Source organism: Coloeus monedula (genome assembly GCF_965178545.1).
Source record: "Coloeus monedula genome assembly, chromosome: 7".
Lineage (NCBI taxonomy): Eukaryota > Metazoa > Chordata > Aves > Passeriformes > Corvidae > Coloeus > Coloeus monedula.
In genome coordinates this window covers 17,284,826-17,312,248 of record NC_138787.1, presented here as the reverse complement: position 1 = coordinate 17,312,248, position 27,423 = coordinate 17,284,826, and the positions used below count along the sequence as shown (strand labels likewise).

The window sequence follows — 27,423 nt, the reverse complement described above, 5'->3', positions numbered from 1 at the left end:
CTCTAAAAGTAGTACTTACCAACTGGATTTTGAGCCACGACAGGTCTGGAAGCTTCACTAGCTTTGCTAACACCTGCAGCATTTAGAGCATAGGTTCTGAATTGATATTCTAGGCCTTCCACCAACCCTGTGACTTTATAGTTGCATTCACAGCATGGTACTTTGTTCTCCTTCACCCAAAGGATGGTGTTGCGCTCCTTCTTTTCCACCCAATATCCAATGACTTTGCTGCCACCATCATGATAGGGTTCCTCCCAGCGAATGGCCATGGCACTTGCAGACACAGAATAGACTTCTGGCCTTGAAGGTGGGCTTGGTGGGACTAAACATAAGAAGGATGGGGAGAAAAATGTTAGGAATTATAAATACCTCAGTCAGAGGAAAAGAACAAATTTTGATAAGTATTTCACTTACCAAATGGATGCTCAGCAACTACTGGTTTTGATTCAACTGGCTTGCTGACACCAAATCTATTTTCTGAGCTTACTCGAAAACTGTACTCTTGATATTTTGTGAGATGACTGACTTTGATCTGTGTGCGTTTCACACTGGAATTTACCAGCTGCCATGCTGTTGTGCCAGATTCACGTTTCTCTACAATGTAGTTTGTAATGTCACTGCCACCATCATCTTCAGGTTCTTTCCAGGTCAACACACAGGACTCAGAAGATACAGATGATATTTCAATTGGGCCAGTGACGGGACCCGGCCTTCCTATGACTACCACTGTGACAGTAAATGTTTTCACACCAGCAGTGTTCTCAAGTGTAAGGTAGTATTTACCAGAGTCACCTCTCATACTGTCTTTTACAGTCAGCGTGGTTCGGTCTTTTGTTGTCTTGATGGTCACTCTTTCAGTTTCCTTCAGCCTCATCTCCTCAAGTTTCCATGTCACTTTTGGAGCTGGGCGCCCACTGATTGGTATATCAATAGTAAAGGTGCTTCCAGCCTTGCATGTTATAAGCTGTCTGCTTATGTCACTGAGATCTGCTGTTGGTTCAATCTGTGGCTCCTTAACAATAACAGAAGAGAAAGCTTCCCTTGGCTCACTGTAGCCAGCATCATTCTTTGCCTTGACCCGGAACTCATATTCTGTGTTCTCCACAAGGCCTTCAACGGTGAAAGTAAGTTGCTTGGTTTGTCCAGCTGCAGTCCAGAAGTCAGATCCTTTTTGTTTCATTTCAAGAAGGTATCCAGTAATACGGCTACCACCATCATGATCAGGTTTAAGCCAAGCTAAAACTACAGAAGATTTGGTTGTATCAACAATATCTAGTCTCTTAGGTGGAGCAGGTTCTTCTGTGGCTACAACTGGTTCTGTTAATTCACAGGGTTCACCTACACCATATTCATTTTCTGCTGATACTCGGTAATAATATGGCATACCTTCTGCTAGATCTGTGACCTTAAGGATTTGTCGAGTGCATTTTGAACTCACTACTTGCCAGCTACGACGACTTGCTTCACGTTTTTCCACAACGTAGTGGTGGATACGAGAACCTCCATCCAGAATAGGAGCATCCCACATTAAAGTAATAGATGTTCGAGTCACATCTTTAAATGTAATAGGACCTGGTGGACCAGGTGTGTCCAAAACCTTGACAGTAAATGTAATAGACTTGCTTCCACTGTTGTTTTCCACAGTAAAGACATACTTGCCAGCATCATTTCTATTGCATTCCTCCACAGTCAATGTGCTGAATGAATCAGTTGTTTGAATGTCAGCACGCAAACTAAGATTAACATCTGCTTTGGACCACACCGCAGTAGGAACAGGCCTTCCAGAGAAGGCAATAAATAGACGAATGCTTGCACCTGCTCTTACAATATGAGTCTGCTTGAAATTCGCATCAATATCAATTTCAGGAGCAGAAAGTCTGTCCACAGTTTGGACTGAAGCAGGAACTTCGCAACTTTCTCCTCTGCCAGCAGCATTGACAGCACTAACTCTGAATTTATAGTGTTCTCCTGCCTCCAAATCAACAACGGTATATTTAGTAGCAATAACAGTCTCTGCATTGACTTTCTGCCATGCTTCAAGATCAGCTTTGCACATTTCAATGATGTACCCAATTATTTCCATGCCTCCATCAAAAACCGGCTTTGTCCACTCTAAGGTTACGCTAGTCTTTGATGTATCTGTCACCTTTACAACATTAGGAGCACTTGGTGGGCTGACTGGTTCTCTGCATTTAATCAGCTTTGAAACGTCACTTGGAGGTCCAACTCCTGCAGCGTTTTCAGCCATGACATGGAACTCATACTCATTGCCTTCAATAAGGCCAGTTACTCTGTATCTGTTCTCAGTAATGGGCCTCTTACTGGATACTTTAACCCAGCGCATGCTCTTCTTTTCTCTCCTTTCAAGAATGTACTCATTTATCTCACTTCCACCATCTGACTCTGGTCTTGCCCATGTGAGTGTGATACTGTCTCCTGTTACATTGGTAGGCTCTGGAGTTCCTGGTGCATCAGGGAGAGCTAAAAAAAGAAAAATGTCATTAGAAAGACAAGATGGTAACACCGTGGATATTTGTGCAGAATGAGGTGGCAACTTACTGTAAGGTATTTGTGCGATAACTGGATCAGACTCCAATGGTCTGCCAACTCCAAATTTGTTCACTGCAGAGACACGGAACTGATATTCATTGCCCTTAATTAATTTAAGTGCTGTATAGCTGCAAGCTTCACATTTATCTTCAACTAATGCCCAAGCAATCCTGCTGGTTTCACGTTTTTCAATTATGTAGTGAGAAATAGAAGCACAACCATCATTTGCTGGAGGCTCCCACCATAATGTGACTTTTTCTCCAGTGATGTTTGTGAATCGTATTGGTCCACCAACTTTTCCTGGTGTGTCTGCAATTTTAAAGGTTCACAGTTATAATTTGCTGACACTTACAATAAAATACTATTTTAAGAAAAGCATGCTGACAGTGCTTGGTGCAGTACCTTGTACTCTGATGGTAATATCTTCCCGTTTAGTGCCTGATGCATTTTTGGCTTCTACTGTGTACACTCCACGATGTTCCCGGATAGCATCTCTAATGAAGAGTGTACTATATCCAATAGCTGTAGTTATTTCTATATTCATTAATTTATCAATCTCTTTCCCATCCTTAAACCATGTCACTTTAGGTACTGGACGTCCTTTGATTAGAGCTTTAAGTCTAATGCTCTCTCCAGCTTTAACAGTAAGGCCTTCAAAGTGCTCAGCACCAAATTCAATTGTTGGAGCAACTAAAAAAGGAAAATATAAATCAATTTCCATATAGCTAAGTCTTTTTCTTATACTCTTCTAAGTATATTAATTATAAAAGTTTGTGATATATAGAATTATTTCACTTACAAAATGGCATTCTCTAAATAGCAGTTACTATATGAATGGTAAACTTATTTTTCCTGTAAGCACCCATAAATGCATCATATTAATAACCGGTGAAAAGTGCTGTTAAAATGCAGTGTTAATAGTATGCAAACTACCTGAGGCACATTTCAATTTTAAATTATTCAGTGCATCAGAATACTACCGTCTATGCTTTCTTTCCAACTTTGCTGCTGCTGCTTATGCAAGAGAAATGTAGAGTGCCATGCTTTTCAGCAATTAATTATGTATGTCTACCAGATTTGGGTTTTTAATTTAGACCTTCCCACCTTGGAGCACAAACATAAATGTTCTGAATTGACTGGGAGGACCTCAGTCACAACTTCTTTGCCCCTTGACTTCCCACTTCCCATCAGTACAGCCAGAAACTCTATCTGGCTTCAATACCCAAATGCAAGCATGTTAAGAAAAAATTCTTACCGTTTTCATCTCTGGTCATAATATAGCCTGAAGACTGTGAAGGTGGGCTGATTGTACCAACAGCGTTTCTTGCAAGCACTCTGAATTCGTATCGGTCACCTGGACTGAGCCCTGTAACTGTATATTGGCACTCACTCACATCAGTAAAGTTACACCTGAGCCAACGGTCTGCACTTCCTTGCCGTTTCTCAATGCTGTAAGCAACAATCTTGCTGCCTCCATCACGCAGTGGGGGGTTCCATTTCAGGGTGATTGTTTCCCTAGTGACATCAATGTAATCAGGAGTACCAGGTGGGTCTGAAAGGAAAAATAATGAAAATTTATTTTTATTACTGCTCACCATAATCTACAAGAACAGAATTTTCTTGGATGAGTGATTAATAATTCACTTACCCACTGGAGAGACTGCCAAAGTAAATTTGCTTGGCTCACTCGCTCGGCTTAGGCCTGCAGCGTTTTCAGCATATACTTGGAACTGGTAATCCAGGCCCTCAAGCAGTCCAGTAATCCTGTACTCTCTGTTAGATATTAATGCAACATTAACCTTCTGCCACAAAATACTGTTTCTTTCCTTCTTTTCAACATGGTATCCCATAATCTCTGAACCACCATCATAAACGGGAGCATCCCAAGAAATGCTCATTCCATCAGCAGTTACATTGTATACAACAGGCTTGCCTGGGGCACCTGGTGGTTTAAACTGATGCTTTGCCACAACATCAGCTGAGACAAGAGGTGGGCTCACTCCGTATCTGTTTTCTGCACGAACTCTAAACTGATATTCAGTATCTTTAACAAGGTTTGGTACTTTGAAGGTTGTTCTTGCAGCACTTGAACACACCAGCTTCCAGTTCATTTGTGAGGTTTCTCTCTTCTCAATACTGTAGCCACTGATTTCTCCTCCTCCGTCATCCTCCGGAGCGTCCCATGACAAAACTACACTATCTGCTTTGATTTCATCTATTCTTAAAGGTGCTTTTGGCCTAGATGGAGGACCAAGAGTGATTACAGTGATTGTGAATGACTTTCTGCAGACTACATTATCAAGAATTAAAGTGTATTTGCCACCATGCTCCTTTTTCACATTCTTGATGCTTAAGCTTATCTTGTTTTCAGTTTTCTTGTAACGAAGATGTTCTGTTTCTTTAAGAGGGAGGTTGTCCTTGAGCCAGCTCATTGATGGATTAGGTTTACCTTTATAGGGCAGTTCAGCGTGCAGGTTGTGTCCAATTCTTACTGCAATCTGTCCTCCAGGAATATCAGAAAGGTCAGCCTCAGGTGTTATTATAAGTTCTTTCACTGTAATGGGTCCAACAGTAACAGAATCACTCATGCCTTTTTCATTTTTAGCAAAGACTCTGAATTCCACAACAGAAAGCTCCTTAAGTTTGTCAGCTACAAATTCACAGCTCTTGCTTGTGCCTGCGTATGTCCATTCTTTCTCTCCCTGAAGTTTCTTTTCAATAACATAGTCTGATATAATGCTACCACCATCGTAGTCAGGTTTGCTCCACTGCAATTTAACAGAACTCTTTGTAGAGTCTTTCATGGCTAGGTCTTTTACAGGTCCAGGTACGTCTGCAGCTTTCACTGGTTCAGATGTCTCACAAGGTTCACCCAGACCAATTTCATTTTCAGCAAGAACACGGAAGAAGAATGCAGTCTTTTCTGACAGGTTAGTTAGTTTAAAGGTGGTATGAGAACACTTTGTTGTAACAGTCGACCAGGCCCTCTTTGTAGCATCTCTTTTTTCAACAACATAATTTGTTATTTCAGAACCACCATTGATGAGAGGTGGCTCCCATACCAGTGTAACTGTGCCACGAGAAACATGCTTAAGCTGCAGCTTCTGGCATGCAGAAGGTGTGTCAAGTACTTTTACATTCACAAATGATGATTTTGCTTCTCCAACTCCATTTTCAATTGTAAGAACGTATTTTCCTGTATCATTTCGTGTAACTTGAGGAATACTAAGTAGTGTAGATGATTCTGTGTTCTGGATGATGTATCTTTCATCAGTCCCAAGATTCTTGTCACCCTTTCTCCATGTGACTGTTGGAGGAGGTCTTCCCTTGAATGGAATCATTATTTCCACATCTTCACCTGCTTTAGCAACAATAGATGTCCGAAGAGCAACATCCAGATCAATCTCTGGTGCCACTGTGGAAATAAATAAAAATTAATAATGCATACTTGGAATGTAAAATAAGAAATTATTTGAAAAAAAAAACCCCACACAGAAAAACGATAAATCACAAAAAAATACAGTACCAAGAATATCTTTAGCTTGAACGGGTTCCATCATTTCAATAGGCTCTCCTTGTCCAGCACAATTCATGGCAGATACACGGAAATAATAATTAACACTTGGCTGAAGGTGGGATACAACATACTCAGTTGTTCTCACTTCTCCCTTAGTACTGACTACAGTCCATTCTTGCTCTTCACCTTCCCTCTTCTCCACCACATAGTGGGTAATTGGACTTCCTCCATCATAAGCAGGTTTAATCCAGCCAAGGGTAACAGATGTCTTGGTTGTATCCACAACTTTCAGCTTTGTTGGTGAGCCTGGCTTATCTGTAAATGATAGTTTATGGGGGAAAAAAAACACCAATCAGAATCCAATTAACTGTAAAGAGGAAGAAAATCTGCCCTCGATTACATTGGTACAATCCCACCCTAACTACTCATTTTCCATTGATTTCTAACCTCTTGGAAATAATGCACATTGAATCTTACCAACAGGATCTGCAGCTTTGTAGAAGTCAGAAGCCTCAGAGAATGGACCTGGTCCAGCTGCATTGACAGCACAAACGCGGAAATGATATTCGCTGTTTTCAGTCAGACCAGTTACTTTCTGTCTGGTGTCTCGAATGGTTTCCTTAGAGACCTTGAACCAACTCAGACTCTTCTTGTCACGTTTCTCCAGAAAATATCCTGATATTTCACTGCCTCCATCAACAGTGGGCCTATTCCAGACAACGGTCATAGAATTCTTGGTTATCTTTGTGACTTCTGGTGTACTAGGTGGTCCAGGTGTAACTGAGTAAAAAAAACATATGTCAGTAGATCAGTACTACTTCCAAATAATACACAAGACAATTCAGTTGCATAAGTTATTTTATAGAACTGATTTCTTACCAAATGAATTTTTGGCTATAACGGGTTCAGATTCCAGTGGATCACCAATTCCAAACTTGTTCACACCACGGACACGGAACACATACTCATTTCCTTTGATTAGTTTTGTTGTAGTTATAATGCATCCCTCCAGTTTTTCAGAAATTAAAGACCATACAACCCGACTTGTTTCCCGCTTTTCAACAACATAGTGTGTTACAGGTGCACCACCATCATCTGCTGGTGGGTCCCACATTATTGTAATCTTTTCAGCAGTGACTGTCTTAAACTGTATAGGTCCACTTGGGGGTCCTGGCTTGTCTGTGGAAGGCAGAAGAAAGAAGATGTTAAGTATTCATTACTGAATTATTGTTTAATAGTAAAATATAATTGCATCTCAAGCCATACCAAGTATCTGTACTCTAACGTGGGCTGATGCTGAACCCATGGCATTCTTCAATTTTAATTCATAGGTGCCACTGTCGAGTCGATTTGCATCCTTGATGAGTATAGAAGCAAATTCTGTTGTGTTTTCAAAAGACACTAGTGCACTGGTCAGTACCTCATTGCCATTTTTGAACCATTCAATTGTGGGTATAGGCTTGCCTGAGATGCCTAGTTTTAGCTTAACTGAAGTGCCTGCTTTGTACTTTACCACTTCTGTGTATTCTGGTGGCACATCGATTTCAGGTGCACCTTAAGAAAAAATAAGAATAAGTTAAAAACATGTTTATTGTAGCCCTGTATTTAATAAAATCCCCAAATAATACTACCTTATTTAATCTAATAGTTAAAGATATTTCATAAATACAGATCAAAGTAAAGAGAGCATATATTAACTTAAATCATAAACCTAGAGTAAGTTAGAACTAATCATATGAAGAAAAGACAATTACATGTATAAATATAACCACTTGGATCATGGGCAGACTTCTCTTGCTCAGAGAATAAAGATACCAGAAGACTTTAAAAATGCAGACACAGCCAAAGATGTTCCCTACAGTCATGCCCAAATGCTCACAGTCACTCATGCTTCTTGAATCAATCACTGTAAACTAGCCTTCCATATTTAAAAGACCATGGATCTGCAAAACAGTACAGCCTTTAATTGTCTTATTACCCCAAAATTATATCATTATATCATTGCAAAACACTTACCATATGTATCAACACATGTGATAGGACCCACAACATCTGAAGGATTACTAATGGAACCGACAGCATTCTTCGCAAAGACCCGGAATTCATACTTGGAATTCTGTGTCAGGCCAGATACTGTGAATTGAGTCTCAATAACATTGGTGAAGCTAGCTTTTGTCCATCTGCCATCTGGAAGATCACGTTTTTCTACGATGTATCCAGTGATTTTGCTACCACCATCAAATGCTGGCTTCTGCCAGGAGAGAGTGATAGAGGTCTTGGAAATATCTGAGGCACGAACATTTCTTGGTGGTTCTGCAGAAGGAAATGTAAGAATATTGCCAATAATTAACAGGTATTTTGAATATTGGCTTACTGTACAGAACAATTATCACAGGGGAAACAAAATTGTTGGGCTTCATTTTTTTCGAGGGAGTACATACCACAAGCATCAATTGCAAGGACTGGATCAGAAGGACGACTTGCTTTTCCAATGCCAGCTGCATTTTCTGCATAAACTCTAAATTCATAGATAAGGCCAGCGCTGATTGTGGTGACTTTGAAATGAGTGGTACGAATAAGGGTCTTGTTAGCCTTCTGCCATAGTATGCTATTTCTGTCTTTCATTTCCAGGTGATATCCAATGATAGCATTGCCCCCATTAGTGACTGGTTCATGCCATCCGACAGTAATACTCTCTCGGGTAACATTAGTGACCCATGGTGTAGAAGGAGGGCCCGGGGTAGCTGATGATTTCAAAAGAAGTGATTGTTAACAAAATTACATTTTTAACATCAGAGCATTAAAATATCAATGTATACCATGAGAAGCACATTACTCACTGTAAGGAAGCTTGACAACCACACATTGCGAATCTATGTGATCGCTGATGCCAAAGCGGTTCTCAGCTTTGATACGGAATTGGTATTCTTCCCCTGTTGTGAGCTTCATAACTTTGATAACAGTTCTAGCAACAGTGGCAGACACTTCAGACCAAGCAGCAGTACTTGTTTCTCTTTTCAGTACAATATAGTTGGTAACCTGACTTCCGCCATCATAAGCTGGTGGTTGCCATCTGAGTGTTACACTCTCTTCAGTGACATCGCTAAGGACAACAGGACCAACAGGAGGACCAGGTCTATCCAGCACAACAATATTAACAAATGATTTTGTGGTGCCACTTGAATTCGCAGCAGTAATGTCGTATCTGCCAGCATCAGCAGCCACACTTTCTTTAAGGTTAATGATGAGACTTTCTGCAGTGGTTTCTGTGTGAAATCTCATGGTAGGCTTCAGTGCAACACCATCTCTAGACAATGTCACCTTTGGCACTGGTTTTCCAGAAACTGGAATTTCAACTTTTAGGTTTGATCCTGCTCGAACATATACAGTGTTATGAGGGAAGCCCTTCATGTCAATCTCAGGAGATTCTGAAAAAGAAAACAGTTCCAAACCATTAGAAGAATGTTCCATCTTTTAAAATGTGAGTGCAATGGACTGTGTATCAACTTTTGTCTCATGTCAGGAAGCATACCTAATTGTTCTTTAACTGTAACAGGGAGCAGTAGTTCCTTAGGATCACTTAAACCAGCTTGGTTTTCTGCAGACACCCTGAAGAAATAGTCGACGTTTTCCTTAAGACCATGGACAACATGATGAGTTGTCTTTACAACTGCACACTTAACCCATTTTTGCTGTCCTTTCTCAAGAGCTTCAAGGAGGTAGCTCACAATTCTGCTTCCACCATCATGTTCTGGTTTTAGCCATGAAAGAGAAACACTGTCCTTTGTGACATTTGTTACTCCTAGCTTTTCTGGTGGGCTGGGTTTTTCTGAGAAAAAAAGTGCAACAGGTTAAACAATATAGAAGGTATTTACTTTTTATATTAGCAATTACACAGGAACACAGTCTGGATCAAAAATATGTGTTTTTAAACCAATTTGTATATTAGAAATATTTTAAGCAAAATCCAAGAAAAATTTAAAATTCAGGCTATTACTTAGCTCTTTTTTATTTGTAAAACTACAGACATACCTACAAAAAATGATCTATTTTACAGTACATGGATTTAAAACTTTTGACATTATTTTGAAGTAAACACTTTAAACCACATATTATTTTAAGTATTAACAAATTGTTTTCATAATAAAACATACCTGTTATTTTTGTTCCCTCTTTGGTCTCAGAAGGCACTCCAACACCATATTCATTTTCTCCAGAGACACGGAAGTAGTAAATGGCACCTTCTTGCAAACCAGTCACTTTGTAGGACAGGCGATGACAGTTGTTTGTCACAGTGACCCACGCTTTTTTGCTAGCTTCTCGTTTTTCAATTACATAGTTCTTTACAGGTGCTCCACCATCATTTTCAGGAACATCCCAAGATAACACAGCAGATTCTTTAGTTACTTCTTTTGTAGCAATATTAGATGGTGGGCCAGGTGTATCAAGAACTTTGACAATTAAAGTCAAGGTGGTAGTATTCAGGATGTTTTGCAATGTTAATGTGTATTTTCCAGAATCGTTTCTAGTTGCTTTTTCAACAGTAAGAGATGTACAATTACTTGAAGTGTCAATGCTTGCACGTGTACGGAGATCAGTGTCTGGTTTGTTCCACGTTACATTTGGGACTGGTTTGCCTCTGAAAGGAACAGTCATTGTGAATGATTCACCAGCCTTTACAATTAAAGTCTTCCGCATTTCACTGTCAATTTCAAAGGCAGGTTCTTCCTCTCTTTCTTTTGCCACCTGAGGTTCTGAGACATCACTTGGTTCACTGACACCCATTTTGTTAATGGATTTCACTCTAAAAACGTACTCAGAGCCTGATGTTAATCCAGTTATGGTATATTCTGTGCCTCTTAAATTCTGAATAGCTGTTGTCCAGTCAGTTTCATCAGTTTTCTTGTATTCAACTGTGTATCCTGTTACTGGAGCACCTCCATCAAACAGTGGCTTTGTCCAACCAATTGTGATATTTGACCTTGTAGAATCCATAATCTTAGGTTTAGATGGGGGCGATGGCAGGAAGATTGGATCTTCTGCCTTAATCAATGGTGTGGTTTCACTTGGAAGACTGAGGCCAGCAGCATTTTCTGCATAAACCCGAAATTCGTATTCACATCCTTCACGGAGACCTGATGATTTCACTCTTAAATCATAAACTGGCTTTTTGTTTACACGAATCCATCTTAGGCTGGTTTTCTCACGCCTTTCAATTACATAGCCAGAGATCTCATTGCCTCCATCAGACTCAGGTCTTGCCCAGCAAAGAGTTATTGAATCTTTGCTCACACTGGTGATCTCTAAAGATGTAGGTGGACTTGGAACTGTAAATGGGTCTAGGGCTTTGACAGCAACACTTTCTAGAGGCTCCCCAACGCCATATTTGTTAACTCCCATCACTCTGAAAATATACTCATTACCTTTCAGTAATTTTGTCACTTTACAAGATGTTGTTTTAAGCTCTCCTTCACAAAGTGTCCATGCAATTCTGCTGGTCTCACGTTTTTCCACAATATAATGATCAATATCTGCACCGCCATTTTCTTGAGGGGGTCCCCATGATAAATGGCACTTTTCAGCAGTAAGGCCATTTATTTCTAGTGGACCTGCAGGTGGGCCAGGTCTGTCAAGTACTTTGCAATTAATTGCCAAAGATTTTGTTCCTGCAACATTCTGTAATGTCAATACATACTGTCCTGAATCACCTCGGATACAGTCCTTAATGGTTATTGCAGTAGTGAAATCTGTTGAGACTATTTCAACTCTAGCTTTTCCTTCGAGCTCTTTGCCATCCTTTGTCCATGAAATCACTGGTATTGGCCGTCCTGCAACATCAGCATTTACTTTAAACACTTCTCCAGCTTTCACAACTACAACATCCCTGAATTTGGCATCCATCATAATTCTTGGAGCCTCCACATCATCTTTTACGGTCACGGGTCCAGTTGATTCAGATGGCTGACTGAAGAGTCCAGCAGCATTCTTTGCAATCACATGGAATTCATAACGCTGGTCTTCTGTAAGTCCACCTACATCAAAGTATGTTTCTTGCACATTAGTAAAATTGCATTTTAGCCAACGACCATCTGGTAGTTCTCTGCGTTCAATAATATATCCTGTTACTTTAGCTCCACCATCGTATTCTGGTTTAGTCCATTTCAATGAGACAGATGTTCTTGTAATATTAGTAACTTCTGGTTGACCAGGAGGATCACATGGATCTCTTGCAGCAACTGGTTCACATGCTTTACTGCATTTGCCTATTCCAGCAATGTTTTCTGCATACACGCGATATTCGTACATCAGTCCTTCATCAAGACCTGTAACTTTCATTTGTGTATCAGTAATAAGGCTCTTGTTGACTTTTGTCCAAAGAATGCTGCTTCTTTCTTTATGCTCCAAATGATATCCTAGTACTACGCTACCTCCATCATTAACTGGCACCTGCCAAGTTACAATCATGAAAGATTTAGTTGCATGTGCCACACGAGGCGTTCCAGGTGGACCTGGAGGCTTAAATGGATACTCTGCCACAACAGAAGGAGAATTAGTATAAGTGCTTTTCCCATAGCGGTTTTCTGCACAAACACGGAACTGATATTCAGATCCAGTGATGAGTCGAGATACTTTAATTGCTGTTCTTGCAACTGCTGCAGACACTACCTCCCATGTTGTTGTGGTAGTATCTCTCTTCTCCACAATGTAATTGCTAATATGACATCCACCATCGTATGCTGGAGGTTTCCAAGACAGAGTTACACTATCAGCACTAACTTCATCAATTTTAACATCAGTTGGTGGTCCTGGTCTGTCAAGGACAACTACAGTTAAAGAAGCTGTTGTTGATCCAGCAGTATTTGAAAGATGTAATTCATAATGTCCCAGATCTTCGTTTGTAGCTTCCTTGATGGACAGTGAAGTTAAAGTCTTTGATGTCTGAACATTTACCCTGGTTGTCTCTTTCAAGGGATTCCCATCCTTCTTCCAGCTAGCAGTGGGAAGAGGTCGCCCTCTGAATGGAATGTCAATCTTAAGATCATCTGCAGCTTTCACTGTGAATGTGCTAAAAAGGAGCTCAACAGATGGCTGAATTTCAATATCTTTTGCAATGACTGGGACACCAAGTTCTCTTGGATCACTTTTTCCTTTTTCATTAACAGCAAGCACTCTGAAACTGTACTCTTCTCCCATACTTAAGCCTGTTATTGTTGCTTCCAATGTTTTCACCTGTGTACATGCACTCCATTTTGTACTTCCTTTAGTTTGCATTTCTACTACATAACCCGTAATTTTACTGCCACCATCGCTCTCTGGCTTTTCCCATTTAATTGAAGCAGAATTGCGAGTCACATCAACAAGAATGACCTTTGAAGGTGGAGCAGGTGGTTCAGATACCTTAACTGGATCAGCAGTTTCTGCTGGTAAACCAGCCCCATATTCATTTACAGCTAGAACACGGAAGTAGTAACTACATCCTTCTTGTAGTTGAGTAATCTTGAAGGAATTCTTAGTACAGTTGCTTGTAACTGTGGCATATGCCTTTCTTGTGGATTCTCGCTTTTCAACTACATAGTTGGTAATTTTAGCTCCACCATCAATAAGTGGTGGTTCCCAGGCTAAAGTTACAGAATCTTTTTTCACTTCTCTGATTGTGAGATTTAGAGGTGCACTAGGTGTATCAAGCACTCTGACATTAACAAAAGCTGATTTTTTGCCACTGTTGTTCTCTAAAGTAAGATTGTATCTACCACTATCAAATCTATTGACATTGTCAATGACCAGCATTGTGTAGGAACTGGTGACTTCAATCTGAGCTCGCTCACTAATTGTTCCTTCTGCTTTCTCCCATTTAACTTCAGGTTCTGGTCTTCCTTTGATGGTGACAAACAGGCGTAAAGTACCACTAGCACGTACAGTGACTACTTTTCTGAGATCTGCACCAAGTTCAATTTCAGGAGGTTCAACCTTGTCCTCTGCTAAGACTGCACCAGGTATAGTCGCAGGTTCTCCTACTCCTTCTGAGTTGATGGCACAGATGCGGAAGTTATACTCCTGGTTTTCTTTCAGTTTTGTCACAGTGAACTGTTTTGCTTGTAGGCCTGTTGGTGGGGTGCAGGTAGTCCATTCATCAGCAGCAGCTTCTTTTACTTCTACTACATATCCTTTAACAGGAGCACCACCATCATAAATGGGCTTACTCCAGGCAAGGGAAACTGATGACCTGGAAGTATCTGTAACCTTTGGATTGCTAGGTGGACCTGGAGGATATAAAACATCACAAGCACGATAGAAAATGGATGGCCCACTGGGTTCCCCTACCCCTGCAGCATTTTCAGCAGACACTCTAAATTCATAGAAATGCCCATCAGTTAGACCTGTTACTCTGAATCGCAAGTCTGTCAGCCTTTTCTTATTGCATTTGGTCCACCGGATACCATCTTTGTCTCGTTTTTCAAGTATGTAACCTTCAATTTCAGCTCCCCCGTTGTCTTCTGGGCGACCCCATGTTACCACCATAGAATCTTTTGTGATTGCTGAAACTTCAGGAGTTGAAGGAGGACCAGGGGGTTTGTATGGATTACGAGCCACAACTGGTTCAGATTCCAAGGGCTCTCCAATTCCATATTTATTGACTGCCATTACACGGAAAATGTATTCATTGCCAGGAAGGAGTTTGGTTACTTTGTGGTTAAGAGCCTGGACGTCTGTTGCTACTTGTGTCCATGAAAGCCTACTTGTCTCTCTCTTCTCAATGATATAATGTGAGATACTAGAACCACCATCATGTAAAGGTGGAGACCATGACAAGTAGCATTTTTCTGCAGTGACACCTGTAATGTTCAAAGGTCCTTCTGGAGGTCCTGGTCTGTCAAGCACTTTTACAGTGATTGGTATAGATTTGGTGCCACCAACATTTTTGAGGTTAAGAGTATAGTGACCTCCATCTACTCTTATACAGTCTTTGACAGTGAGAATTGTTTTCTCAATGGTAGATTTAATTTCCATTCTTGCAGTTGTTTCTTCAAGGTCTTTACCATCTTTTGACCATGTAATGTCAGGAATAGGTTTGCCATGGATATCAGCTTCAAGAACAAAGGTTTCTCCAGCATGAACAACAATTACATCTCTGTATTTAGGATCCAGTGAAGCTCCTGGTGCTTCAATTTCATCTCTGGCAGTAATAGGCCCTGAACTTTCAGATGGTTCACTCAAGCAACCTGCTGCATTTCTTGCAATTACTCTGAATTCATATCGTTGGTTTTCAACAAGACCACTTACTGTAAATTCTGTTTCCAACACATTTGTAAAGCTGGCTTTCATCCAGCGACCATCTGGCAGTTCTTTCTTTTCTACAATATAACCAGTTATTTTGCTTCCACCATCATATTCTGGCTTTTTCCACTTCAGTGTGATGTTACTTCTTGTAACAACAATGGCCTCTGGGCGGCCAGGTGGGTCACAAGGATCTCGGGCAACATACAGTTCTGATACTTTGCTGACTTTGCCAATGCCAACAATGTTTTCAGCAGAAACTCTGAACTCATATTCAAGACCTTCTTCAAGGCCGTCTGTTTTATATTTGGTGTCCACAATAAGTGACTTGTTCTGTTTTGTCCAAAGAATGCTGTTCTTATCTTTACGCTCAAGATGGTAGCCAAGAACTTTGCTTCCTCCATCATTAACCGGTTCATGCCATTGTACAATCATATGGTCCTTGGAAGCTGCTGTGACAAATGGGGTTCCAGGTGGTCCAGGCACCTTGTAGGGGTATTGCACAACAACTGATTTAGAAGCCAAAGGAGAGCTCTTTCCATATCTATTTTCAGCAGAAATCCTGAACTGGTATTCAGAACCTGTTTTAAGCTTTGTTGCTTTGATGGTTGTTCTTGCAACAGTTGCTGACACAATGTTCCATGTGGTAGTGCTTGTGTCACGCTTTTCTACTATATAGTTGCTTATCTGACAGCCGCCAGTATAATCAGGTGGATCCCATGATAAAACAACAAAGTCTGCACTAATTTCATCAAAGCGGACAGGTCCTCGTGGTGGGCCAGGCTTTTCTAGTACAATTATGCTCAGGTGCTCTGTTGCTGTACCTGCTGCATTTGTTGCTGTTACTGTATATTTGCCAAAGTCTTCTCTGTTGCTTTCTTTAATATGTAAAATAGTTGATGTTGTTGTATTCTGAATATTTAATCTGGTTGTCTCTTTCAGTGGCTGCTCATCTTTTGTCCAAGTAATAGTAGGTTTGGGTCTACCTATAAATGGTACTTCTACCTTCAGGTCTTCTCCAGCTTGTACACTATATGTATTAAACATCAGTTTGAAACTTGGCTCAATAGTCAAGTCTTTAGCTATCACAGGAATTCCAAGCGCTCTGGGATCACTTTTGCCTTTTTCATTGTAGGCAATCACACGGAATTGATATTCCTGTCCTGGACTCAAACCAGACACCTCTGCATTACATGTTTTGGTCTCACTAACAACACTCCATTTTTCTGTTCCTTTTGGCAACATTTCAACAAGGTATCCCAAAATTCTGCTACCTCCATCATGTTCAGGTTTTTCCCACGTAAATGATGCACTTCTCTGAGTCACATCAGTGAGTGTTACTTTCCCAGGAGGCAGAGGTGGCTCTGAGGCTTTGACAGCATCCCTGGTTTCAACTGGAACACCAATTCCATATTCATTTTCAGCCATAACTCTGAAGTAATAAATTGCTCCTTCTGTAAGATTTTCAACTTTAAAACTTGTCTTGCCACACTTAGCACTTACATTTGCAAATGCCTTCCTGGTTGACTCACGCTTATCTATTACGTAGTTCTTTACCTTTGCACCACCATCAATAACTGGTGGTTCCCAAGATAATACAGCAGAATCCTTCTTTATATCCTTTACCACTAAGTTTTGAGGGGGTCCTGGTGTGTCCAAGACTTTTACTGTAACAAATGCAGATTTAGAACCACTACTGTTCTCTAACTTAAGAATATACTTTCCAGCATCATTTCTATCACAGTTGTCAATTGAAAGTTGTGTGTAGTTTATGCCTTTATCGATCTGAACTTTTTCTGAGAATTCACCTTCTTCTCGAGACCATGTGATGTCAGGTGTTGGTCGTCCCCTGAATGGTATGTGAATCCTAGCAGATCCACCAGCTCTAACCACTATCCCTTTCCTTAGCTCTGAATCAATATCAAGTTCTGGAGCTTCAAGTTTGTCTTCTGGTTTAATAGTACCAGGAACTGATGCAGCCTCTCCCACACCAATCTTGTTGAGAGCACACACTCGTAGTTTGTATTCTTGATGTTCAGTAAGCTTTTTGATCTCAAATCGAGTGGCACGTATACCTGTCTGTGGAGTAACAAGTGACCATTCATCTTCATCTGCTTTACAGATTTCTACAAGGTATCCCTGGATTTCACAACCACCATCATAAATAGGTTTACTCCAACCAAGTATAATGGAACTTTTGGTGGTATCCACAACATGGGCATTTGTAGGTGGGCCAGGCTTGAACATCGGGTCACAAGCTTTAAAGTAGGGAGAAACCTGGCTTGGTTCACCAATTCCAGCAGCATTTTCAGCAGAAACTCTGAATTCATATTCATGATCCTCTGTTAATCCTGTAACTCTTAATCGCAAATCTGTAATGCGGCGTTTATTGCATTTTATCCATCTGATGCCTGCTCGGTCTCTCTTTTCTACAATGTAACCTACAATTTCACTACCTCCATCGCTATCTGGCCGGGTCCAGCAGACAGTCATAGAATCCTTTGTGATGTTGGTAATTTCCAAGGCCTTTGGTGGTCCAGGAACCACAAATGGATTTTTCATCATTACTGGCACAGATTCTAACGGTTCACCAACCCCATATTTGTTAACTGCCATGATCCGGAAGACGTATTCATTTCCTTCCAAGAGTTTTGTTACTTTCAGCATTGTAGGCAAAACCTCTGAAGCAACCACAGTCCATGCCAGCCGGCTAGTTTCTCTCTTCTCTACAATATAATGAGAAATATCACTGCCACCATCATGAAGAGGAGGACCCCATGCCAATGCACATTTTTCAGCTGTAACTCCTGTCACTTGGACTGGGCCCTCCGGAGGTCCTGGCCTGTCCAAGACTTTTACGTTTACTGTTACTGTCTTTGTTCCTGCAACATTAGAGGCTTCTAGAATGTACTGTCCACCATCAACTCTAACAGCATCTTTTACAATTATTAATGCACTGAAATCTGTGTTCTTTACTTCATATCTAGCAGTGTCCTCAAGCTCTTTATCTCCTTTGTACCACTTAATGGTTGGTAGTGGCTTTCCATGAACATCAGCCTCAAGTCTGAATGTTTCACCAGCATTTACAACAATAGTGTCTTTGTACTTTGGATCCATTGAAATTCGTGGAAGTTCAACTTCATCCCTTGCTGTTATTGGTCCTGTACTGTCAGAAGGTTTGCTTATTGCACCTGCAGCGTTCTTTGCAATTACTCTAAATTCGTATCTTTGGTCTTCAGTAAGTCCTGTTACAGTGAACTGAGTTTCAATGATATTTGTGAAGCTAGCTTTCATCCAGCGACCATCTGGTAAGTCACGTTTCTCTACAATATAACCAGTAACCTTACTTCCACCATCGTATTCTGGTTTGGTCCACTGTAGAGTAATAGAGCTTCTTTTTATTATTATAGCTTCTGGGCGACCTGGAGGATCACATGGATCACGAGCTACATAGCACTCAGAAACTTTACTTGTTCTGCCTACACCAACAATATTTTCTGCAGAAACTCGAAACTCATATTCAATTCCTTCTTCAAGGTTATTTGTCTTAAAACTTGTGTCCTGAATAATAGTCTTGTTTACTTTAGTCCACAGAATGCTGTTTTTCTCCTTCCTCTCAAGATGGTAGCCCAACACTCTACTGCCGCCATCATTTATTGGCTCATGCCATTGTACGACCATGGAGTCTTTTGTAACTGTTGTTACAAATGGTGTGCCAGGGGGTCCTGGTTCCTTGTAGGGATACTGTGCTACAACCGGTGCAGATTCCAATGCAAAACTCTGCCCATACCTATTCTCAGCAAATATTCTGAACTGGTATTCTGAACCAGTTTTCAGTTTAGTCACCTTCAGTGTAGTTCTTGCAACAGTAGCCGAAACTGTTTCCCATACAGTGGTTGTTGTATCTCTCTTGTGAACAACATAGTTGGTGATTTGGCAGCCGCCTGTGTACACTGGGGGATTCCATGATAGGGTAATACTTTCTGCACTTATTTCGTCAAACTTCACAGGTCCAACTGGAGGGTCAGGTTTGTCTAGAGTAATAATTTCAACAGAGGCAGACTTTTGTCCAACAACATTAGCCACAGTGATTTCATAAGTGCCACTGTCTTCTTTGCTAGTTTCCTTAAGATTCAATATAGTGAGATCAGCTGAATCGCTAACATTGACTCTTGTTGTCTGCCTTAATGGCTGGCCATCTTTAACCCAGGTAACAGTTGGTTTAGGTCGACCTGCAATTGGTATTTCTACTTTCAGATCCTGTCCCACCTGAACACTGTAACTGTGGAAAGCAGGTCTTACATCAGGTTCAATCACCAGATCTTTGGCAACTATTGGAACTGCAAGTGCTCTAGGATCACTCTTACCCTTTTCATTTACAGCCATTACTCTAAAAAGATATTCTTCCCCTTGAGTTAGATTAGTAACAACTGCTTCAAGCGTTTTAACACGAGCACACTCTGACCACTTTTCACTCCCCTTTGCTTGCATTTCAACAATATATTGTATGATTTTGCTACCACCATCATGTTCAGGTTTTGCCCAGCTAAGTGAGACACTGTTTCTTGTGACATCATCCACTGTTATTTTCCCAGGAGGCTGTGGAACTTCAGCAACTTTAATTGGGTCACTGGTTTCTGCAGGGAGGCCAATTCCATATTCATTCTCAGCAGAGATTCTGAAGAAGTAATAGCAGCCCTCCTGAAGTTGATCTACTTTCCATGAAGTTTTGTGGCAGTTTGTTACAACAGCTGCATATGCCTTTCTTGTTGCTTCACGCTTTTCAATAATGAAATTCTTTATTTTTGCTCCACCATCCAAGAGAGGAGGCTCCCATGAAAGTGAAACAGAGTCTTTAGTGATCTCTCTGATTTTTAAATTAACAGGTGCACTTGGGGTATCCAGTACTCTTACACTGACAAAGGCAGACTTTGTTCCACTGCTGTTTTCCAAGGTCAGAGTATACTTTCCGCTATCAAATCTGTTAACATTATCTAGAACAAGGGAAGTAAAGCTGCTAGTGGTATCAATAATAGCTGCTTCTCTGATGTCACCATCCACTTTACCCCATTTTACTTCAGGTGTTGGACGACCTCTGATGGGAACAAACAGTCTTAAGGAACCTCCTGCCCTCACATTTACAATCTTCCTTAATTCCATGTCAAGGTCAAGGTCTGGTGCCTCCATCTTTTCTTCTACAATAACAGAACCAGGAACATCTGCATGCTCTCCAACTCCTGCTTTATTTACTGCACATATGCGGAATTTGTATTCGTGTTTTTCCACTAATTTTTCTACTTCCATGTGAGTATTCTTAATTCCAGTTGGAGGGGTACAAATTGCCCATTCACCATCACTTACATCACATTTTTCCACAATGTATCCCTGAATTTCAGAGCCACCATCATAGATAGGTTTACCCCATGAAAGAAAAACTGAAGATCTTGTAACATCCGTGACTTTAGGATTGTTGGGTGGACCAGGCTTGTAAATAGGATCACATGCTTTGTAGTAAGTAGAAGGTGGACTTGGTTCACTTAGGCCAGCAGCATTTTCAGCTGAAACTCTGTACTCATAATCATGATTTTCTATAAGACCAGTCACTCTGTATCGCAGTTCACTTATCAGGCGTTTGTTACATCTTGTCCAGCGAATGCCTTCCTTATCTCGCTTTTCAAGGACGTAGCCTAGGATCTCACTTCCGCCATCTGAGGCTGGCCTTTCCCATACAACTATCATAGAATCCTTGGTAACTGCTGTGACTTCTGGAGCCTTTGGAGCAAGTGGCACTACAAATGGGTTCTTTGCGACTACTGGGTCAGACTCAAGAGGTTCACCAATACCATACTTATTTACTGCCATGATGCGGAAAACATATTCATTTCCTTCGAGAAGTTTTGTAACTTTACAACTCAAGGTTTGCACATTTGAGTCAACAACAGTCCACACCAAGCGACTGGTTTCCCTTTTTTCTACAACATAGTGCGAAATATCGCTACCACCATCTTGTAGTGGAGGTTTCCATGACAGTGTGCATTTTTCAGCTGTAACACCTGTAATCTCAACAGGTCCTTCTGGTGGTCCAGGCCTATCAAGAACTTTGACATTAACAGGAACCTTCTTTTCACCTGCAACATTCTTTGCCAGTAGTACATACTGCCCACTGTCAACTCTCGTGGCTTCCTTCACACTAAGGCTTGTTGCAAAATCAGTAGTTTTTATTTCCATATGAGCAGTGCTTGTCAGCTCACGATCACCTTTTAACCACTGAATGGAAGGTATTGGTTTGCCACGAACATCAGCATCAAGCTTGAAAGACTCACCAGCATGCACTACAATAGTGTCTTTGTATTTTGGATCCATACTTATTTGAGGTGGTTCTACTTCATCTCTTGCTGTAATTGCCCCTGAGCTCTCAGATGGTTCACTGAAAATGCCTGCAGCATTTCGTGCTATAACACGAAACTCGTATCTCTGGTTTTCGACCAGACCAGTTACTTCAAATTGAGTATCAATGACATTTGTAAAGCTTGCTTTCATCCAACGGCCATCAGGTAATTCCTTCTTTTCAACAACATAGCCTGTGATCTTGCTTCCACCATCATATATAGGTTTCTTCCACTGAAGTGTTACTGAGTTTCTTGTGACAATTACAGGTTCTGGACGACCTGGAGGGTCACACGGGTCACGTGCAGTAAAGCATTCAGATGTTCTACTTGCCTTTCCAATTCCTACTATATTTTCTGCATAGACTCTGAATTCATATTCAAGACCTTCCTCAAGGCCAGTTGTCTTAAATTTGGTATCCGGAATAGGTGTTTTATTCAGTTTAGCCCACAGAATGCTGTTTCTTTCTTTGCGCTCCAAGTGATAACCAATGATCCTGCTGCCGCCATCGTTGACTGGTTCATGCCATTGTACCACCATGCTGTCTTTTGAGACATTTGTTACAAAAGGAGTTCCAGGTGGACCAGGAACTTTAAATGGGTATTGGGCTATTATTGACTCTGAGGTGAGATACGTACTCTTCCCATATCTGTTCTCAGCTGCGATTCTGAATTGATATTCACACCCAGTCTTTAAACGACTTGCTTTTATAGTTGTTCTTGCAACAGTAGCTGATACAATGTGCCAAGTAGTGGTGGAAGTGTCTCTTCTTTCTACAATGTAGTTATTGATAGAGCTACCACCATCATACTTGGGTGGTTCCCAGGAAATGGTAATACTATCTGCCGTTACTTCATCTACTTTTACTGGTCCAGTTGGAGGTCCTGGTTTGTCAAGGACAACAATATTTAGGGTCTCAGCTGCTTCACCAGCAGAGTTTGTAAGTTTAACTAAATATGATCCCACATCTTCTCTGCATGCTTCTTTTATTGTTAATACGGTGTTGTTTTCTGAGCTTTCTGCATTTACTCTTGTAGTCTGCTTCAATGCCACATTGTCTTTATGCCAAGACACTGCTGGTTTGGGTCGACCAACAAAAGGAACATCAACCTTTAAGTCCTCTCCTGCTAGAACACTGAAAGTGGTAAACAGTAGTTTGAAAGCTGGTGGGATCACAAGATCTTTTGCAACAACTGGTATACCCAGCTGGCGAGGATCACTGATACCTTTCTCATTCTGAGCTGAAACACGGAAGGTGTATTCTTCACCTTGGATCAATCCTGTGATAGTGGCTTCAGTAGCTTTTACTGTAGCACAGGTTGACCACTTTTCACTGCCTTTACTTTGCATTTCTACAATATAGCCCAGAATTCTGCTACCACCATCATGTTCGGGCTTTTCCCAAGATAAGGATACGCTATTTCTTGTCACATCCAACAAAGTTATTTTCCCTGGTGGAAGTGGTCTTTCTGATACTTTTATGGATTCTGAAGTTTCAACTGGAAGGCCTATTCCATACTCATTTTCAGCTAGGACTCTGAAGTAGTAGTTGCAGCCTTCTTGCAGTGAATCAACTTTCCAGCTGGTCTTGTGGCAATTGGCATTAACAGTTGAATAAGCTTTTCTGGTTGATTCACGCTTTTCAACTATGTAATTTTTTATTTTAGAGCCACCATCTATGAGAGGAGGTTCCCATGTGAGTGTAACTGAAGATTTTGTAACTTCTTTTATTTTCAAATCTTGAGGTGCCCCTGGAGTATCAAGAACTCTGACATTCACAAATGCTGACTTACTACCTGAGCTGTTTTCAATTGTCAGTATGTATTTGCCACTATCAAATCTATTTACATTTTCAACAATAAGTAAAGTGTAAGAGCTTGTTGATTCAATGCTCGCTCTATCCAAAGATTCCCCATGTTCCCTTGTCCATTTTACTTCAGGTGCTGGTCTTCCTTTAATTGGGACAAAGAGTCTTAGAGTACAGCAAGCTCTAATAGTTACAACTTTACGTAGTTCTGCATCAAGTTCAATCTCTGGAGGTAGCATTCTTTCTTCAGCTTTTGGAGTGCCAGGAACAAGAGCAGGTTCTCCAAGACCTTCAGAGTTCATCGCATATATCCGTATTTTATACTCTTGATTTTCTTTCAAGTCAGTGATGGTAAAAGAAGTGGCCTTTAAACCCATTGGTGGAGTTACAATCTTCCACTCATCTTCTTCAGGTAGTGCAATCTCAACCATATAACCTGTGATCTCTGAACCACCATCATATATTGGTTTGTTCCATGCTATTGTAATAGAGGACTTGCTGCTATCCAAAACACGAGGATTACCTGGGGGACCAGGCTTAAATACAGTATCACAGGCCTTATAGAATGGACTGGCTGGGCTTGGCTCACTGATACCAGCAGCGTTTTCCGCCATGACTCTGTATTCATATTCGTGGCCTTCTGTCAGTCCAGACACTTTATAACGCAAGTCAGTAACAACCCTTTTGTTGCATTTCACCCACCGTAGACCAGTCCTGTCTCGACGTTCCACAATATAGTTAGTTATGGGGCTCCCACCATCAGAATCAGGATGGCCCCAACAGACAACCATAGAATCCTTTGTTATTGCTGTAACTTCAGGTGTTTTAGGTGGATCAGGTGGAACATATGGATTTACTGCAATAATGGGCTCTGATTCCAGAGGCTCACCAACTCCATATTTGTTAACAGCCATAACTCGGAACACGTACTCATTGCCCTTCAACAGTTTAGTAACTTTCAATTTAGTCACTGGAACTTCTGTGCCTACAGATGTCCATGCCAATCTACTTGTTTCACGTTTTTCAACCACATAATGGTCAATCTTTGCTCCTCCATCATCCAGTGGGGGTAGCCATGACAGCACACATTTTTCTGCAGTGACTTCAGACACAGCCAAAGGCCCCTCTGGGGGGCCAGGTCTGTCAAGAACTTTAACATTGAAGACATGCTTGGCAAAGCCACCAGGGTTTGTTGCAGTAAGTGTATAAGCACCACCATCTCTTCTTGAGGAATCTTTATTGATGAGAATGGTAGAGAAATCTGCTATTTTTATTTCTAATTTTGCTGTGTCTTCAAGTTCTTTTTCTCCCTTTGTCCACATCATAGTTGGTGGAGGGCGACCTGAAACATCGGCCTCAAGTCTGAAAACTTCACCTGCTTTCAGCACTATGGTCTCCTTGTATTTAGCATCCACCTTTATCCTTGGTGCTTCAATGTCATCTCTACAAGTGATTGCATCTGATGGCTCTGAGGGCTGACTAACAGCTCCACCAGCATTCCTAGCAATGACACGGAATTCATAGGCAGCATCTTCCGTCAAACCACTTACAGTGAATTCAGTCTCTAGTATATTGCTGAAATTAGCCTTCAGCCAACGGCCATTAGGAAGGTCTCTTTTTTCAACAGTGTAGCCAGTTATCTTAAAACCTCCATTGTATTCTGGTTTAGTCCACTTCAGCGTAACCGCATGTCTTGTAATGTTCAGAGGTATCGGCTTACCAGGTGGATCTATTGGGTCCAGGGCAAACACAGGCTCAGATGGCTTGCTTGGCTTACTCTTCCCAGCCAGATTTTCTGCTATAACACGGAATTCATATGCAATGCCATCGGTAAGTCCAGTTGATTTAAAGATATTGCCTGACACCAACATTTTACTTACAGTCTGCCAAACAATGCTGTTTCGCTCTTTTCTTTCGATGTGATATCCCAGTATTGGGCTTCCACCATCAGTAACTGGCTCATTCCAGCTAATGGTCATGGTTTCTTTGGTGACTGCAATCACCTGAGGAGTGCCAGGAGGCCCAGGTACCTTAAATGGGTAGTTGGCAACTACAGACTCTGAAGTAATGGCTGGACCAATTCCATATCTGTTTTGAGCTTTAACGCGGAACTGATACTCAACTCCAGTAGTAAGACGAATGGCTTTAAATGTAGTACGTATCACTGTAGTTGCCAATTCAGTCCACGTGGTACTGTCAGTCTGACGCATTTCTACAACGTAGTTACTTATTGGTACACCACCATCATTCAAAGGCGGCTCCCACGAGAATGTCACGAAATCACATGAAATTTCTTCAAACTTGATTGGTCCAGTAGGCGGTCCGGGTATGTCATGAACCTGAACTGTGATTACTTCACTAACTTCTCCAACAATATTTTTAGCTGACAGTGGATATTGACCACTATCACTTCGAATACATTCATTGATGGTCAGTATGGTTGCAGTTGCTGTATTTTCGTAATTTACCCTTTGTGTTTGCTTAAGTATCTGGTCTTCTTTCTTCCAAGTCACAGTAGGCCTTGGACGACCAAGTACAGGGATTTCAATCTTGATATTGTCACCAGCTTTGGCAATGACTGTTTTCTGGTAAAGAGCGCGGAGGTCAAACTCTGGTAGCATTGTTTGCTCCTTGATAATAACTGGTCTGCTTTCTCTTGGGGCACTTCTTCCAGCACTGTTAACTGCCATAACCTGGAAAGTATACTCTTCATTTTCAGTTAGATTCTTTACCACACAGTCCAGTGTTTTTACAGTGGTGATATGTGCCCACTGGTTGGTTCCTTTTCTTTGTGCTTCAATTACATACCCAGTGATCTTGCTGCCACCATCATGTTCTGGTTTTGGCCAAGCTAGGCTAACTGAGTTCCGTGTTATATCCATAATATTAAGGCTCTCAGGTGGGGATGGGGCCTCAGAAGCTTTTACTGGTTCTGCAGTTTCAGCTGGCTCACCAATACCGTACTCATTTTCAGCCAGAACTCTGAAATAATATTCACACCCCTCAGACAAATTAGGAATTTTGAAAGAACACTTCTGGCAGTTGGTTGTGACTGTCGAATATGCCTTCCGAGTTGATTCACGTTTCTCAACAATATAGTTTGTTATACGTGAACCTCCATCTACCAGAGGCATATCCCATTGGAGGGTGATGCTGTCTTTGGTTATTTCTCTAGGTTTAAGGTTTATTGGCGGACCTGGTGTATCCAAGACTTTCACATTTACAAAGCCAGTCTTCTTACCAGCAGCGTTTTCAAGAGTCATTACATATTTTCCTGCATCATATCTGGTGCACTCTGTGACAATCAAGAGTGTAAAAGAGTCGGTATTTTCAATACTGGCACGTCCTTTGAGCGAGACATCATCTTTTGTCCATGTAACTTCTGGAGTTGGACGTCCTTTAATTGGTACAAAAATCCGAATAGTTAATCCAGCTCTAACAACAAGTGTTCTTCTTAGCTCAGCATCCAGTTCAAAGTCAGGAATCTCTTCTCGGTCAGTGATTTCCACACTTGGAATTATGGCTGGTTCACCGACACCTGCAGCATTCATGGCAGAGATTCTGAAATTATACTTGGCCCCTGTCTGCAGATGAGCTACAACAAACTGAGTGATTCTTAAAGCAGTCCCTATTGTGTCTTTCACCCATTCATCTTCCCCTTCTTTTTGATGCTCAACTATATAGCCAGTGATTTCAAGACCGCCATCATAGTGAGGCTTTCCCCAGGCTAAAGATGCACTTGTCTTTGTAGTATCAGTCACTCTTGGATTTGCAGGTGGACCTGGTGGGTCTGAAAAGCAAATAAAAGGTAAAATATTACATGACAGTAGAAGTCATTCTTATGCTCTCTGAATGTGCTCCCTGCCCATCCCACCCACCCCAAAAA

The 27,423-nt window shown here is 41.2% G+C and overlaps 1 protein-coding gene across 34 annotated transcripts in view; it reads right to left on the bottom strand.

The window, feature by feature from the left end:
• Positions 1-27,423, bottom strand: part of TTN (titin) — a 245,121-nt gene that overhangs the window by 18,494 nt on the left and 199,204 nt on the right. For all 34 annotated transcript variants that reach the window (XM_082285106.1, XM_082285116.1, XM_082285134.1 and 31 more), the window contains 15 exons: positions 10,222-27,327; positions 9,600-9,896; positions 8,908-9,495; positions 8,509-8,811; positions 8,084-8,380; positions 7,334-7,621; positions 6,947-7,246; positions 6,545-6,847; positions 6,077-6,382; positions 4,199-5,965; positions 3,806-4,102; positions 2,953-3,240; positions 2,560-2,859; positions 415-2,481; positions 20-322 (listed from right to left, as the gene is read on the bottom strand). In XM_082285106.1, coding sequence (XP_082141232.1) covers positions 20-322; positions 415-2,481; positions 2,560-2,859; positions 2,953-3,240; positions 3,806-4,102; positions 4,199-5,965; positions 6,077-6,382; positions 6,545-6,847; positions 6,947-7,246; positions 7,334-7,621; positions 8,084-8,380; positions 8,509-8,811; positions 8,908-9,495; positions 9,600-9,896; positions 10,222-27,327 — 24,810 coding nt within the window. The remainder of the gene's footprint in view (positions 1-19; positions 323-414; positions 2,482-2,559; positions 2,860-2,952; positions 3,241-3,805; positions 4,103-4,198; positions 5,966-6,076; positions 6,383-6,544; positions 6,848-6,946; positions 7,247-7,333; positions 7,622-8,083; positions 8,381-8,508; positions 8,812-8,907; positions 9,496-9,599; positions 9,897-10,221; positions 27,328-27,423) is intronic.